The 16,001-nt window shown below is 46.6% G+C and overlaps 1 protein-coding gene across 1 annotated transcript in view; it reads left to right on the top strand.

Moving 5' to 3' along the window:
• The window catches only part of AAK1 (AP2 associated kinase 1), an 81,525-nt gene extending 66,404 nt beyond the window's left edge, over positions 1–15,121 (top strand). Inside the window, exons 20-22 of the mRNA XM_082495831.1 lie at positions 287–397; positions 3,880–3,984; positions 13,832–15,121. Of these exons, the coding sequence (XP_082351957.1) occupies positions 287–397; positions 3,880–3,984; positions 13,832–14,985 (1,370 nt within the window). The 3' untranslated portion in view covers positions 14,986–15,121. The remainder of the gene's footprint in view (positions 1–286; positions 398–3,879; positions 3,985–13,831) is intronic.
• The last annotated feature ends 880 nt before the right edge of the window (positions 15,122–16,001 follow it).

Here is a 16,001-nt window from a genome sequence, read left to right as displayed (position 1 = left end):
CTGTCTCTTGTGGGGGATTTTGTTGTTGCACGCTCGGCTTCAGAGGGCAGTTAGCCCCGGAGAATGTGTTATGTGTTGCTAAAGGCGTTGGGAATCCCTCTGCCCTCACTGCGGAGCAGTAAGGAATGCTTTCCAGCGCCAAAAATGGTAGCTTTTTTGCTGGCTTCGCATCAAAGCTCTGTTTGTACACTAAGCGGACGGGAAGAGGAATGTGAGAATATGAGCTTAACGGTGTTTGTGTCCTGTTTAATGCTACCGTGCGGCCTCTGGATTAACCTGGATTCAGACTCTCTCACTGGGGAAGACTCTCTGCTTGACTGTTCTCTGCTTTCTAACCCTGCTGCTGACCTCTTGGATGAGTTTGCTCCCGTAGCTTTCGCAGCTCAACCTCACAAAGGTAAACTGACTCTCTGTCTCTAACACCTAATCAGTCCTCGGACGCGGTCTTTAGCTGTCCTGAAGTGAAGCCCATACTGGTTTACACAAGCAGATGCTCTGACCCATTTTCTGGTGGTGGTTTTATCCCCCCTTTTTTCCCCCCAAGCCATTATTTTGTTTTCTTCCCAAGCTGGTGAAACTTGAAATGCACGTTGAAAGTACATAAGGGGAAAAATATAGATAAAAGTATTCAGCTTGACTGCAAAGCCCAGCTTTGCCAAGACAGATGGCATCTTCCAGGAGACGGGGATACAGCAGAAGGGACCCAGTGGGCTTAAAGGGTGGGCTGTTGTGTGCAACCCTTCAGGTTTGTAAGCGAACGCATTCTGGCTTTGCTTTTTCACATGGGATTTAAGACCTGGTTTTATGCCGTGTTACTAATTCAGGAAGGGAGCCCGATAATCATCTCTACTGGTGTCAGAGGTCTTTGAAACGAGAGGCTTTTTTTTTTTTTTTTTTTCCCAGTTTGTTAGAGTTAGTGTCCGAGGCATGTGCCTGAGCTCCTTCACATCTAGAGAATGTTTTCCTTTTCAGAGGTTATCAGGAGAGGCTTCTTGAGTCAAACCCCAGTGTCACAGCAAATAGGAATGAAAGTCTTAAGTGCAATATCCAACTGAAAAATGGAAGAGTTTCATAATAACACAAAAAAAAGTAGAGCTGAAGAAGAGAAGCAGACAGTGTGTGGCAGTTCCCGAGAGCTGCAGACCAGCCCTTGCAGACGTTGGGCTGTGAGCTTGAGTGGAATTGTGGAAATACTGTGCAGTGATGAGGGTTCTGTTCTCTTTCCGTTAACAAGCGAGAGTAGAAAACCCGGGGGACCTGGGCCCTAACTCAGATGGCTTATTTTTTCTTTGTTTCCCAAGCTGCAGAGCACCCAGCTGAAACCTGGCCCTTCTCCGCGCAGCGTGGCTGGAGCAGTGGCACTGGAGTAGTTTGCAGAGCTATCAGCTGCGGTGCCACTTGCCCGTGAACTTTCCTGCTCTGTTCTTGCACATACCTATTATGGGCTGCAGCAGTTGCGAGCAGCGCATGTGTCCCTTGGGGACAATGCTACGTGTTAGCGGATGACTCTTGCGTAAGGCAAGCGTGTAGTGAATATTGGGCAGTACGCGTACACCCGGGTGAGAGGGAAGACCGGGATTTCTGTGCTATTTATTGCCTTGAAAAGAGGCCCAGAGCGCAAACGCGAACTACTGGGTGCCCCTTGCTGATGGGTTTTGCTTAGCTCGTTTGGGAAGTATCCCTATAGCAACAGAAAATGATCTGTCCTCAGAGGAATCGCTGTAAAAACGGTCTGTAATCAATTTTTACACTTGATGGCACTTCAGAATGAGTTTGTGTTTTTCATAGAGCTTTTGGGTTTAAACAAGCAGTTGTTCTGATTGCTCATTGCTATAGTACACTTCCATGCCACTTTATTTTGAGTAAATGGCTTGAAATGTATGTCGAGCAGTCATTACTCCATGTCTGGAACACAGCAAAGCCAAAACATTGTCGGTGTGACTTAATGAGAAAAGGAATTAACAGACTCCTGCCTGCCTTCTCCCAGGCTGCTCTGCAGTTCCCTCCGGGATGAGAAGGGCTCACGTTTGAGGAGGAAAATGAGACTTCTATTGGGGGCAGCGGGGCAAAATATTAAAATTTTTCAAAACTCATTTGTGGCTTCTTTTCCAACCCTGCTTTTATAGCTCTGGGTGTGGTTGTTAGCTGTACATCTGTCTCAATCTTCTCTTTTTGTTTGCTTTCTTTATCCAATCCTGGCTTTGGTGAGGGAAGGCTCCTGCGGGGCGGCTGCTGCGGTCCGTGGGTGTAATCAGCCCGTGGAACCGCAACACTGGAAGTTATCAGCAGGGCTGGGAGGAGTTGAGAAAGCAGCGGTGGTCGGGGCAGGGATTGGTGCTCCTTGCCTCTGTCCTTTACTGGGCTGTTTTCTGGCCTCTGAATTTTCGCTCAGCCTTCAGGATTCCTTAACATGCGTTTGCTGAATACCGCACCGAGCTGAATGTATTGGGAGAATTTTTCTGCTTACAGTGATAAAGTCACTGTGGTGAGCTCAAACGCTTCTGAAGGAGTTTTGCCCAAACCGGGACGCTCGCCGGCCTTTCCCTTTCCTTAGGAAAGATAGTCCGTGACTGGGGAGTGCTCCTTCAGCAGCTCTTGTACAGCCAACAGAGCTGCGAGCAGCCGTGTGTGTGAATGAAGTGGAAAGGAAATCGGATGCTTGCAAAGGTTCCCAGGTGGGCTGAGAAGAGCCACAAATAAATAACTCCAGAGACAGAGCTTTCCGTTAAGGTGAAATGTCTCTGTGTTTTTGACACTGTACAGGATAGTCTTCTATAAAATGTCTGGGTGGTTTTTGTTTTGTTTTGTGTTGTGTTTTTTTTTTTTTTTCTGGGTCTGATCCTTCAGAGGACAGCATATTTCCACAAGTGGTTTCTTGCATCACCTCACACAAAACCTGTGAGCGTATTTGTCAGCTTTAGGTAAAGAGCTATTACTCATGGTAGGAGTCAAACAGGAACGTTCCTGTTCCTTGGAAACCGGTGACTTGTACGTGTCCTCGCCAGGCTTTCAGAAATATTTCATGTTGTAATTGAGGACCTGATTTTGGAAGGTATTTTAGGTGTCTAAAGTAACCAAGGGTGATGCACAGCGCGAGTGTGAAAGTCCCTATAGGTATGTAATTGCCTGATAAGGCAGATAAATGTCTTATCCACTGTGGAGATTGTTGAAAGTGTCAAACTGCAGTTGACGTGGTTTGAAATCAATGGAATTATGTGCCAGAACTGCTCTGGGGCCTTTAAAAAAAAAACAACTCTCTCTGTATCCGGTTACATCTTCAGGCGTTTAAACTCCTTGGAAATCTGACTTCATATTGCACTTCTTGTTTTATCACCGTAGGTGAAAGCTCAGGGGTTTTGTCTCACGGAGATGACTGGAATTTCTTCTGTGTGTGTGTTTTTTTTTTTTTTTTTGGTTTTTTTTTTCTCAGCCCTTTTCTTCTCCCTGTGCGTGAGAGCGGGTAACTGGAGAGCCAGATTGTGCTCTCAAACTGTGCTAATGCCTGACAGCCACTGGATGATGACAAAGAATACCTTCTCCTCGGGAACTTTAAGCCCCAGGCTTTTACCACAGCTTTGAACTGTGCCAGTGGTTAAGCCTTCAGATCGGCCGAATTTGATTCTGGTTCTCATGACTTGGCTTGCTCTTAGGTTTGTTTCCACACAACCCCTCCGCTTTTGTATTTAATTGGCTCTCTTACTTCTTACCTTCTTTACCAAAGACTTACCAACTTTATTTCACCTTTTGAATGAAACTCCTGCTTCTAAACCCCGTCTCTGAAAACGTAAAGAGGTTCTAACGCTTTTGTAGCAATTCTAACCAGCCTTCTCTGCTATCTTTGCTTCTTTTCCTTTTTGCTGTTTCTCCTTCATGCTGCAGAAGATACTAACCTGATATCAGGCTTTGATGCTCCTGAGGGCTCTGAAAAAGTGACAGAAGATGAGTTTGACCCAATTCCAGTGTTGATATCCAAAAATTCACAAGGTAAGCCAGGATTCGGGGGTGAAAAAGGGAAGGAAAAAAGGAGGAGTTCTGGGGCAGTGGTGCTGTAGCACATGTGAAGTAATTCAAATCATAAACTAGAAGATATTGTCCTTGTAGTATTTGGTGAGCTTAGTCTTTCTCTGATTTACACCGCCCTTGAAATTTCTCTAAATTCTCTTTGTGAGAAGATTGCTTGTCCAAAAAGATAACAGACATACAAGCCTCTTTGGGTCCCATGAAGTAGTTTCTACTGGTCTGCCAGGCAGAGTGCACAAACACCGCTGTGGCTGAAGTGCAATGGAGAACTGCGTTCTCCAACATTCTTATTTAGCGTAGAAGGCAATGGAAGGAAGTCCTTTGACTTTTAAGTGAACTCGGCATGAGGTGCAAGGAAGGGAGGTGATGGTGATAATCCTTTATAACTCTGAAACTCCTGCTGAAAGTGAGTTTATTCCCTTCCAACTCATGTCTTTCAAAGGTGCTTGTGGGAACCGAGCGTGAGAAGTTCGGTAGACGGTACCCACCTCCTTTGAAGAACTTGAAGCAGTCAGAATCCTTAGGACAGAGACTGGGAAGTTTCTCCTTTTACAGCATTCCTGTCACCTAGATCACATTAACGTGGGGCCTTACGTAGGGTTGAGTCTAAGAAGCCACACTGTTTCCTTAAAAGAAGTAATAGCGCTGCATTTTGTAGCTCTTGTAGGGACAGAAAGCGTTTTGCAGCCTGGTCAGTCAAACAGGTCTTCTCTCTGCAGTCACGCCGGGGAAGAGTTTTGATTAGATTTTCCAATATGCTGGCATAGGTCTAAAAACATAATTTAGGGCTCCCTTTTTTGGGGGGGGTTGTTTTGTTTTGTTTTTTTCTTTTTTAGTTTGGTGGAACTTTTTGACTTCCCTAACTCCCATTTTTGTTTACAGCCGGAATGTGCTGTACCCCGGCTCTGCTTCTAATGCTAGCTTGCAAAGGCTGACAGTCATTAGGAAAAGCTCTCAGCCGTTAGCAACTCTGCTCCTGCTGAAAGCCAGAGACAAATTTCTACCAAAGCTGGGCCAAGATAGGCTACCTTGAATAAAGAGGAGCATCTTTCCTTCAGTATCAAAGCCCCAATTATAGAAAGCCACATGATAGCTCAGCTCCCCTTGAGGTAGTTGGCAACTCAAAGATGCTCTTAAAACAGCAACTCATTCTCAAGAGTCAAAACTTTGAACAGTCCTTTCTATAGGTGGTGGGAGTTCTTGTAATTGCTTTATAGATCCTTCAGTAAGGACAGAAATCCGCATCTTGGATGGGAAACCTGGGAAAAAGAACTGGGTTGTAGAGACTTGTTGGATGCTGTGATGTTTTTCCATGCAGGTCTGGCGAGTGGGGGCGGGGGGTGGGGAGAGGGTGGGAGAGCAAGCAGGGGAATGTTGTTGCTGTTGGGATGCAAGTAATGAGAAGAGCTTGAGCAAATTTTCTGTTTTGCTTTGACTTTTTTTGCTTGCTTGCTCTTGAACATCTGAAACTGTCGTGTGTGTGTGTCCTGTTCAATACTGAATTCCTATCTCTCGCACTTTCAGGTGGGCATTCTAGAAACAACAGTGGAAGCTCTGAGTCCAGTCTTCCCAACATAGCCAGGTCTTTACTGCTGGTGGATCAGCTCATAGACCTGTAGCAGTGACACAGTAGCAGACGCAGTTTCTGTAACGTACCTAATCCTCCGTTTTCATTTCCAGAAGAGTTACCTTCAGTTGTGGTTCTTTGGGTCTTTCCCCCCCCACCCCCTTAAATTAAAAGAAAAACCAAATCTGCCAACAGGAGACAGTCACCCACTTTTCTCCCTGTCTTCCCATGCCCTGGGAAAGATTCTGTCTCGGTTCTCCAGGTAGTCCTCTCTAAAGCTGGTAAATACCCGTTGTGGTTCCTTCTGCACCTGTCTTTGCTAGCCCGCGTCTCAAGGGAGCACCGTCCTTAGCCGCCCTGCTGAGATGTACTCATAGCACCATGGAAAGCCTAACTGTAAATGAATTAGATAATCGTAGCTGATGTATGACCCCTGCGTACCACGGACTCCTTTCTCCTTAGAGTAGTGCGTGAACAACTGTGTTCCAATCTTTGCGTTTGTGTCTTTTGGGTTTGGTTTTCATTTCGTTCCTGTTTTCTGATGAATGGGCAGGAGGAAGGGGACGGGTGAAATCGGTAGGGATGTCCCTCTCCTGCAGCGTACAGGTTAGGGGAGCTGATGTGTCTAAATTGCCAGGATATGCTTCAGAGGAGGAGAAAGCACCGAGTTCCTCTGAAGCAGTCTTTGCCTAGTACCTCTGGTGATGGTGCGTATGAAGAGAGTTTTCCGGACTGCCCCCAGCTAATGGTTTGCTACTTAACAATCCTGCTTGTGAATGAACTGCGCTTCCTTGGGGGAGGGGGGGAAAAGACAAAAGAGAAAAAAAAAAAAGAAAAAAAAACCAAACCAGATTGTTAAAGCTGCAAAAATGACCCTAAGTGAAATATAACAAGGTTTTGAACCAAATACATGTGAGTATGGCTGTGACTAGCATTTTGTTGACCTTTTTTTGGATGAAAAGGGCATTGTGGCAGCAGCAGATGTATTTTCTGTGACTTCTTTTCTGTGTTTGACTGGAAAAAAGAAAATTCCCCCCCCAGCCTACTGTAAATTGTGTATGAAACAAATTGTCCTACGGTTGTTTGTCTATTTTTAATCCTGGTTTTAGTCAAGCATCTGGTATCTGTTCTCGGTTCCCCGTTTTCTCTTGTAACTGCATATAGTGCAAACCAGTTAAGTATGGAACCATTTGTTTGAGCAGACAAAGATTACTGTGGGCTTTATTCCACTCGTCAGTCTTTGTGGAACAGGCACGCGCTTGGTTCAGATGGGTTGAAATAAGTGCTGCTACAACGTGATGGGTTTTACCTTTTCTTTTTCCCTTCCCATGCTTAGTTTGTCAACTAGCTGGATACGCTACACTTGTTTTCATTGGCTTATGGTCATGAAGTCCGGAATTTCTATCTTGTATTTGAAAGCTCTTTCTGAACAGAAGGACTCTTCCTCTGTAGTGGAATAATTAATAGCTTACTGCTAACCTTGTGTATGTGTATGTAGCTGTATTAGTAAAAGTGCAGTTCCCCACGTGCGAAAGTATGAACGACTGAAATGTGTATGTACTGACCTCTCGCTGAGAAGGAAAGAAATCCAAGTTCGTGACTCCTCCTTTCCTATCTCCGGTCTCTCCGCTATTCCCCCACCCCAACACTTAGTTTAACAAATTCTGTAAATAGAACTACCATCGATTGTGTCTGCTCTACATTACTCTTCTTTTAAAATCTACACTTAATAATAAAAGTATTGCTTAAGTGTGTTGTATCATTACATGTGTATACTGCACTTTCCAAGAGAAGCTTTACATGAGAACTATGGAAATGACCTTAGTAAAATTGTGGATAGAACTTTATTATTTTTTTGTTTTATATTCCTAAAGCACAGGCGAGCTGGACTGGAAAACATGAAGACGCTATAGATAGAAAGTTATTGTATAGTCAGATACTGAGATTATATGAAAAGAGAATGGATTTTAAAAAGTAACCATCTACTGTATATTAGAAACAAAGATTTCTGTGAATTAAAGTACTTTTAAAGAATGTTTAAGATTTTAAATCTAATGGCACTTGTTCAAGGGTTCTGGAAAAAAATTATAAATGCACTGGGTTGTTAATAATGCTATTAAATAAGCAGATGTGAATGTTTATTTTATTGCTTTTTCAAGTAGCTATTCGTGGATCTGGGTGGGAAATACGATACAATGGAAGCATACATTTTTAGAGATGCCTATTATCCAGACCTCCTTCATCAGAAAATACTTGCCACTTGTTTGCAGAATGAATGGAAAATGCAAGAGAGATGAAATGAGTGGATATTTGGGATTAATTTTAAGCTTCCAAAAAAAATTTGATTGTCCTACAGGCATTAGGTTAGTGTCAAAAATGAGGAGTTTGTGTGAAATCTGCTGCTGTGAAGGAACAAATTGAACTTTCATCCACTGTCTGCATGGGGGATGTTTGGTACCCAAAGAGTGATTCTCTCGTATAGCGATGGTCGGAGCCTTGTTTGAAGCCATGGGAGATGTTTCTGTCCCTTTTAAGGGTCGTAGGCTCAGGTGGTGTTAAGTAAGAGAACACAAACCTACAGTCAGCAGAATGACAGCAGGGTGGTTCTTCTCTCTGCCCGGTACGTGCTGTTTGGTCACGGCGGGATGGCAGAGGAGCTGTTCTGCCCAAACAGGCTGGAGCTTGCAGTAGTGTTCTTGGCATTGACTATTTTGATGGATCCTCCTGATAGGATACTACAAATGCAACCACAGTACACTCAGCAATTTCCTTTCAAGTCAAGTTTGTGCTTTGGCTGCAAGAATAAACTCTGGCTTTGGGGTGGCGAGATGTTAAAAGGAATAGTGGGAACTCAGATGCTGGTTCTTTCTCTCTCTGAGGGGGTTTGGGTTTTGAGCTGCCTTTGGAAATCTCCCCAGTTCGTCTTTTAACCAGATGAGCACAAGTGTCGCACCCGCAATTCAGACAATATCCACTGTGTTGGGAGCATCTGTTCCAAAACCAGAAGGTGCAGCTTCCTGAATTGGGGCTGTCCAAGTCTTCACGGGGTTCCTTGGGACTTGGCCAAGGATGAAGGACTTGGCCAGGGCTGCAGGCGCTGCGCAGCCTGCTGGAGAAATCTCGAGAGATGGGTGGAAGAATCTTAGCAGGGATGGCTTTTGTGGCAGACCTTCTGTGTCCTCCTCGCACAGCCCGTTTGCCACAAGCACGCGGCAGCTTGAGTGGATCTCTGTGTAGAGCACAATTATCTTTAGAGGGGGCTTCTTGTAAATGGGTGATGGTGGCATTCTGCAGCCTGAACACTCGCAGGTTATTGCCTCCAGCAACTTTCCAAAATCACCTTATTTAAAAATCAATTAAAAATAATAAAAAAAATTATCACAATGGAAGTTCAGCTGCGATTCAGACCAAAGGCAGAGTTCAGCAGGTTTTGGGGTATCCAAGCAAACATGAAATGTGGAGCACGTGGGCCTCTGCCTACAGAAAATGTCCTCGAGCACAGAGCATGCTGCTCCAGCGTCTGAAGCGTGTGCATGGCTGTGGGAAGTTATTTTCTTTTTAGCCAATATGTTTTCTAGTTTAAGAACTCTTCTGGGAATCGGTCAGAGTTGGGGAGTAGCTGACACGGATGTGGGGGAGGTGTGAATTGAGGTGAGGGAGTGTTCTGATGAATGAGGCTCATCGGGCAGCTCCATTACCAACAGTCGGGTGAGAGGAGTTTTCCCGTGACTTCTCTTTGCTGAGGTGTGTGGGCACTGCCCGTGAAAACTGCAGCGCTCTGGCAGAAACGGAGACTTGGGTGGAGGGGGAAGGTTTTCTTTGTATTTATTTTCTGTTTCTGTAATTGAAAGCAGCTGTGCTCTGGGGACGGCCGTGCCTACGCACCGGAGCGCAGGCTCCACGCGCAGCGTCACATCTCATTGTTCCTTGGGAGGAAGGGTGGGTTGCGTGGCTGGGGTTGTTTTAAGGACGTTGCTGATGTGTGACTTATGCTCCTGCCCTCTGCAGGAGGGAGTTTAACCCCTGAAAACTCGCTTTATGTTTTTCTTAGATAGTCACAGACTGCCTCTTAAAAACGGCATGCGCACGTAACCCCTGGCTTGTGCGCAGTACGCGTGAGGGGAAAACCAAATGATGCTGGTGGTCTCCAGTTGGTCAGTTTTGTTCATGAACTGCTGGAATGCGGTGCGTGTAACACCTGCCCTCGCTCACTGCGTATGGTGCAAATGGCTGTACAAGCGTGCCAAAACCGGAACATGAAATTCCTTATCTCCTGGCTCCGAAGAAGCCTGGATCTGCTCCCAGCTCTGCCACGGTGTGGTGACTTTGGGCAGAAACGCTTAATTCTGCTGTCCGGATTGTTGTACAGCAGCACAGTGGTGGTGATGTTGACCTTTGATGTTCTGCTTCGATACTCCTCCCTCCAGCACGACGTGGGGGTAGTTCTGTGTTGGTGTTTAACGATATTGCTTCTAGGAATCAGAACACACGGAAAAACTCCACTGGTTCAAGAATGAAGGAGTAAGAAGTCTTCTGACCCTTTTGACATGCCAAACCAGTAATCTCACATACTAGTAATTGTGGTGATCCTTAGCTACCAGTTACCACATGTTGAGACCTTTCTGACTTCGGCTCTGTGACATCAGGAGAGTTATTTGGCGGAGGAGCAGCTTTAGAGTGGAGGAATGCCTTTGTCTCCACTGACGTTCTTGTTTTGGGCTCTGCTCCAGAAACGAGATCATCGTCTTGGTGGCTGCTCTGCTTCCTCCCAGCCCCCTGTAATAGGGAAAGGAAATCTTTTATAGCTTTCCTAACAGTTATTTTGGTACTTTGCCACTTCAGTGCCCTGTTTTCCTTAAAAGATGGGGGAACTCCATGGGTCAGTGCTGTACCTCAGGGGTAAACGGTGTCTTCTTCAGGTTCCCATCTGAACACGCGCAGGGTGTGTTCCTGGGGTACCAAATGATAACGGGTTTTATTATGAAGGTTCTCCATGCAGAAAAGGAGCCTGAGTATAGTTTAGGAGTTGTTTCTTTAGTACGTATATCTCACCTGGGAATAAAAAATTACGCAAATGTTGTACGGGGGTAGGGAGAAACCTTATCTATGAACTCAAGCTTCTGTAAAGATTTTATGCTGTAATGCTGGCAGCTGTTAGGAGGATGCGTGTGTTAAAACCTGAGCGTGCATAAGGGATGCTTCCCTGTGAAATAACACAGCTCGCGGCAGTCCGGAGGAGGATGGGGCGACAAAAGAGCAGCTGCCCCTTGACGGTGCCCATCCTGGCACGGGCAGATGTTGGGAAGTGCTGCTTCTGCAAAAGAAGCCCCTCTTTTAGCAGGAGGGGTTATGGGTGCTCTGTGTGTTGATTCACGCAAACCATCTGCCTGAACCTTTCCAGGCCTCGTGCACAGTGTCCCCTTGGCGTGACCGGGAGCCGAGCCATCACAGCAAAGGGGCAGGGCTTCAAACAAAACCACACTGTCTTAGTTTCAGGAGGTTTGTCCTTTGCCCTCGTGCTGTCACCAGCTCGTGGAGTGACCCTTTCTCTCCTTTACTGTAAGGCAGAACAGAGCTGCTGTGCCTTTTCATGTGAAACGGTCCCTCGAGCGCTTCACTTCAATTTAAGCGCGGACTTAAATTCTCTTTCATCCTACAAGTGATGCAGCACACACCTCTGAAACGTTCGCCTGCAAAGCTATGGCTGCTTATGGGAATGCACTGACCTCGTCTCGTTAGCTCTAACCTGACCTTCACACACAAAGGGCTTTGGGGTTTTTTCGTTTGATTGCGTGTTTCAGTGGCTAAGCATAGCTCAGACCTTTTTTAACATATGAGATTAACAACTGTCAGAGGAGATGTCTAAGACGCTCTCTGGTTAGACATGCAGCCAGATGTTACTAAAGGAAAATGCTGCCGTGATGTCGTCTTCCTTGTGGTGCTGCTGCCATAGCTCCTCCTGGGACTGTCCCCTTGCTTTCTGCTAAAGGAACAAACTGAGGGAACCCAAGAACGTGGCAAAGAAAAGGTGCCTGAGATTAGTTATTGCAGGATGGTGTCTGAAGCCGGGTCTTTCTCCTTCAACACCAGAAAAATAGAACCTGGGAGTGTAGATGGTGCTCCTCTCTTGTCAGTAAATCCCCCCAGTGTCTCAGGTAACCCACTGCAGTTTAATAGCGCTGTGCCCCTTTCTGTTGTTTTCAAATTACCAGGGCCCTTCCCTGCTCGCTGTGTTCCCTCGCAGCTCGGAGTGAAACCAGCTCTTAACTGAAGGCTGGAACGAGTTCCTACTGAAGCATCGCTTCCCTTTTCCCCTCCCAGAGTCATTCGTAACTCCCGTACATCCCTTAGCGAGAGAGAAAACTTCTTCCAAGCGTATTTGGTGCCCTTCTTGCTTATGGTGGGTAGAGAGAGCAAGAAAGCATGGGAAAAAGTAATTTTTCCTGAAAACAGAGCATTCTGCCTATCGCACAGCACCTCCAAGGTCAGAGAAGCATGCTGCTCCTGTCCTAAGCAAGCGGGCTTATGTCCTGTCAACCCTTCTCTTACTGTGTCTTAAACGTCATCGCTTACATGAACATAGACGCCTGCTAACGCAAGTAACTCTTTAAAAAGGAAATTCTGAGCAAATGACTTGTTTGCTCTGTTCTCGTGAAAAGTGGGTCGTTGGTTTGTGTTGGCATAATGTTCACCGTGATAAATGCCTTTTTCCTTTCCTTGTTCTCCTGTACGCTGTATTGCAGCGAGGACGGGGTAATTCAGAGGCATTTGCGTGATGTGGCAACCGGTCTTGTTCTGCTTCAGCCCGTATTCCCAAAATCTCACAATAATACCTGGTAAATGTATAACCACCCTCCTGGAAGAAACCACCGCCGTAGTCGTACCGTTCCTGTAATCTGAGATTGGCATCTAAGGTTAAGCCAGTGCTGACAACGCAGGCTTCAGCAGAGAGAGAGAGTATTTTTGTAGAGCGACTTATAAAATGTTCACATATCTACACTGTCGTTGTTTAGCAGTGTAATGTACCTAATGAATAGTTTCACAATAAATACCGATTTTGATGCCTAATGAATGACTGCTGTGTCTTTAATTGTGCCTGAGAGCGGGTTAACTCGTATACGTCTACAGACTCGACCAAGAAGCGGTGCCTTGCGCGCTGCGCTGGGTGTGCAAACCTGGGCAGAGTTTGGCCGCGATGAGGCTATTTTGTCGTGATGGGGGGGGTTGGTTAATACCTCGCATGGCCATCGCTCAGAGGATACCAAACCACCTCCTTACCCTCCTCGTTCTTCCTGCAATTCGTACTGCTTAGTTTTCACGTGCCTTTTTCCTATCCTCTTGCTAACATGAGCCCAATGACATACTCCTAAGCTGCCAGTAGTTCTTTGAAGGTAAGATATCTTCTGTTCTGTCTGTGTTGTAAGGCAAAACCAACCCTATCTTGAGCTCTTGTAACTGGAGAAGAGCAGAAGAGCAAGCCTCTCCCCGCACTGTCTTGTTACGCTAACGCAGAAGCAAGCCAGATCGTTACAATTATGTTAGAAACTTGATTTGAAGTCATGGTATGGAGCGTTTAAAATCATTTGTCTTGCAGTGGTTTAAAAGAATGCTGCTATAGTTACCAGGATCCATGAAAAGCTATAGGCCGACCTTCATTCTTTGAAACGCGTCTGTTATTTCAGCAGATTGTAGGGCATCCCTGTGTATTTTACATGCCACAGTGTAATCCCACGTATCCGTGGGATGGCTCACAGAAATCGAGGCTGTGCCAAGCTCTCTGTCTGCTTGTAGGGCAGGCGATAAGCGACAGTGCGGAATGAAATGACAAAAGCTGTCTGTTTGCTGGAGCCTCACTCCAGGCAGCGGTGTTACAACGTGAAAGCCTCTCCCGTGGTGGTGGTGGTGGTGGTGGGTGGCAGAGCAAACCTTGTGGAATGGTGCCGAGAGAGTGCTGGGGGTGCCCATTTGTGTGTCAAACATCTTCCATCTCTTTTCTCCAAACTGGTACTTGTGGTGTCCCCGAGCTGTGAGGCGGTGCTGAGTTGTGTGTCGGTTTGTGTGTTGTGAATACCTCCCCTGGCATTTTTATTTCCTTTTATTTGCCCTCCCTCTCCTTCCCATTTTCCATGCGTGGTGGTGGTTTAAATCTGAACAGCATGACATTTCTTGTGTAAGACGTACCTTTCATTCTTATGACTAAGGAGATGGAGTTTGTTGAGTAACACTCTTCTCTTGCATTTTTAGGTCTGCAGAGGGATCCGGCCCTGTTCCCAGTTGTAGCTCTTGAACTCTCCAAAGGACCTTCTGGCAACGATGGACTTGCTTTGTACAAGGCTCAGCCTGAGATACTGAAAACACAGCACAACTCGGAGTCAGACTATTTAACGAGAGATGGTCCTTCAAGCAACAGCTCCTTCTACAGCAGCGAAGGAGAGGGCACAGACCACGAAGGAGATATTTTGGATTGCAGCGGGTCCAGGCCTTTACTGATGGACTCGGAAGAGGAGGAGGAAACCTGCAAGCTGTGTGCGGGGTTCCTGCAGTCTGCGCCCAGGGAAAGACAGGAGGCCTCCAAAGAAGATCCCCACTCCCATTCTTCCCAGAGTAGAACAGGGGAGACGCTGTTCCCTGCCTTCCAGTCACACACCGGGGAGGTTTTTAACGAGCCAGATGTTTTTGCCACGGCTCCTTTCCGAAGCTCGAGAAAAGTGCCTGATGAGGTGGATGTCTTTACCAAAGCTCCTTTTATCTCCAAGGGCAACGTGGCTCACAGACATCCGGAAGAAGCAGATGTATTTCTGAGGGCCCCTTTCACTAAAAAGAAAAGCGTGGAAGAGTTGACTTCCCATAGTATGTCTAAGGAACCGTTCGCAGCACCCGTTTTCCTAAGTCAAGGAGGCGATGTCCAACCCAGAGCTAACCCGCTGTTCCCAAGTCTGGATTCGGCGATGCGTGGGTCCGCAGCCTCGGCGAGATCTCCGTATCCCTCTGCCGGGTTTACTCAGCCAAGCAATCTTCATCCCTCCTCCGTAAGAGCCGTGGAGACCCAGGAGAACATCCCTTCCAAAGGGGTGCTGCAAGAGCAGGCTGGCACTGCCAGCGAGAGAAACCAAGGAGGACACGCGCTGCCCCAGGAGGCGGCGCTGGGCTCTGTGGTGAACCAGCCTTTCCGTCCGCAATCCTTGTCAAAATATTCCCGTCACTACAGTCCCGAAGATGGGCAGGGTCTCGAAGTCAAGCCCATAGCTGCTTACAAAGTGGTTTCTCAGACCAACAGACAGGCGATAGCAGGATCTGTCTCTGTTGTCCCTCTGTCTTCCAGGACTACAGAGCTGCCCGGCGGCGATCCGTTTGCTTCAGCGCCCTTCCCTTCCAAAGCGGGAAAGCAAAAGCCTTAATCTGCTGTGAGCTGGGAGGTGCGCTTCCCGCAGGACCGCCTCGCACAGGACCTCGAACCTCGTAGTTGAAATGAATGACATAGCAATATATATATATATATAAAAAAATATTATTATTTTTTGGTCAGAACTCTATTTGCAGTGATATATAGTTGAACCATTTTAAGTTATGTTAGTTAGTCGGAACGCCTGGCTCTCAGGATCTTCATATCCTTTTCAGTTGCTTCTTACTTTCCTCCTCTCGCTGTCCCCCATCCCCCCCATTTATTTTTTAGATGCTTTTCCAAACCAGTAATATTCCATATTTTCTGATCCTGGCTGGGGAAATGCATTACGAGATGAATTAAAAGGTTTATTAATTACAGAGCAAGTCAAGCAGGACTTGCTAGTGCTCTGGAAAGGAAGGGATTCCACAGGTTAAAGGGTTATTGCGACTCCTTTCCTCTCAGCGGGGGCTTGGGGAAGAGAGCGAGGTTGTGTATTCCCGCTGCTCGGCAGTGACGGCGAACCCGGCAGCACTGGCTCCAGAGCGATTCTGTCGTGCGCGTTCATAGGTTACGTGCGCGTGGAGTGAGAGCCGAGCAGGCGGCGTCTGGTACCAGGTTTGTGCAGCGCTGATGTGCGCAGAGCCGTGGCATCGCACGTGTGTTTCTTTGCTCGCTGCGGCACGTAAGACGTGGACGTGTTTCTGCCCGGGGGCTGGTGCTGGAGCCTGGAGGAGTCGGTGGAAGGACTCACGGTGCCTTCGGTCGCTTGTCTTGCAAACTCTCAGATGCGTGAAGTTCAGCAAAGCAATCTGTCAGGCTGTTACTATTGCTGTGGTTTGGCAAATGGAATAATCGGGCAAAGCTTTCAGTTTTACATGCGTATTTCCTGTCCGGTTTATGCCAAAGCGTAGGACCCAGAAATTTGCTTATGGTGTTGTGAAGGAGAGAGCTGTGCATTTTTACAGTATTAAAAATAGGCCTTATGGAAGAAATTATTATGCAATCAACTCACTAGATGTCCTGATCTGC

Source organism: Vanellus vanellus, assembly GCF_965231255.1.
Source record: "Vanellus vanellus genome assembly, chromosome: 26".
Taxonomy (NCBI): domain Eukaryota; kingdom Metazoa; phylum Chordata; class Aves; order Charadriiformes; family Charadriidae; genus Vanellus; species Vanellus vanellus.
This window is presented reverse-complemented; position numbering and strand designations above follow the sequence as displayed.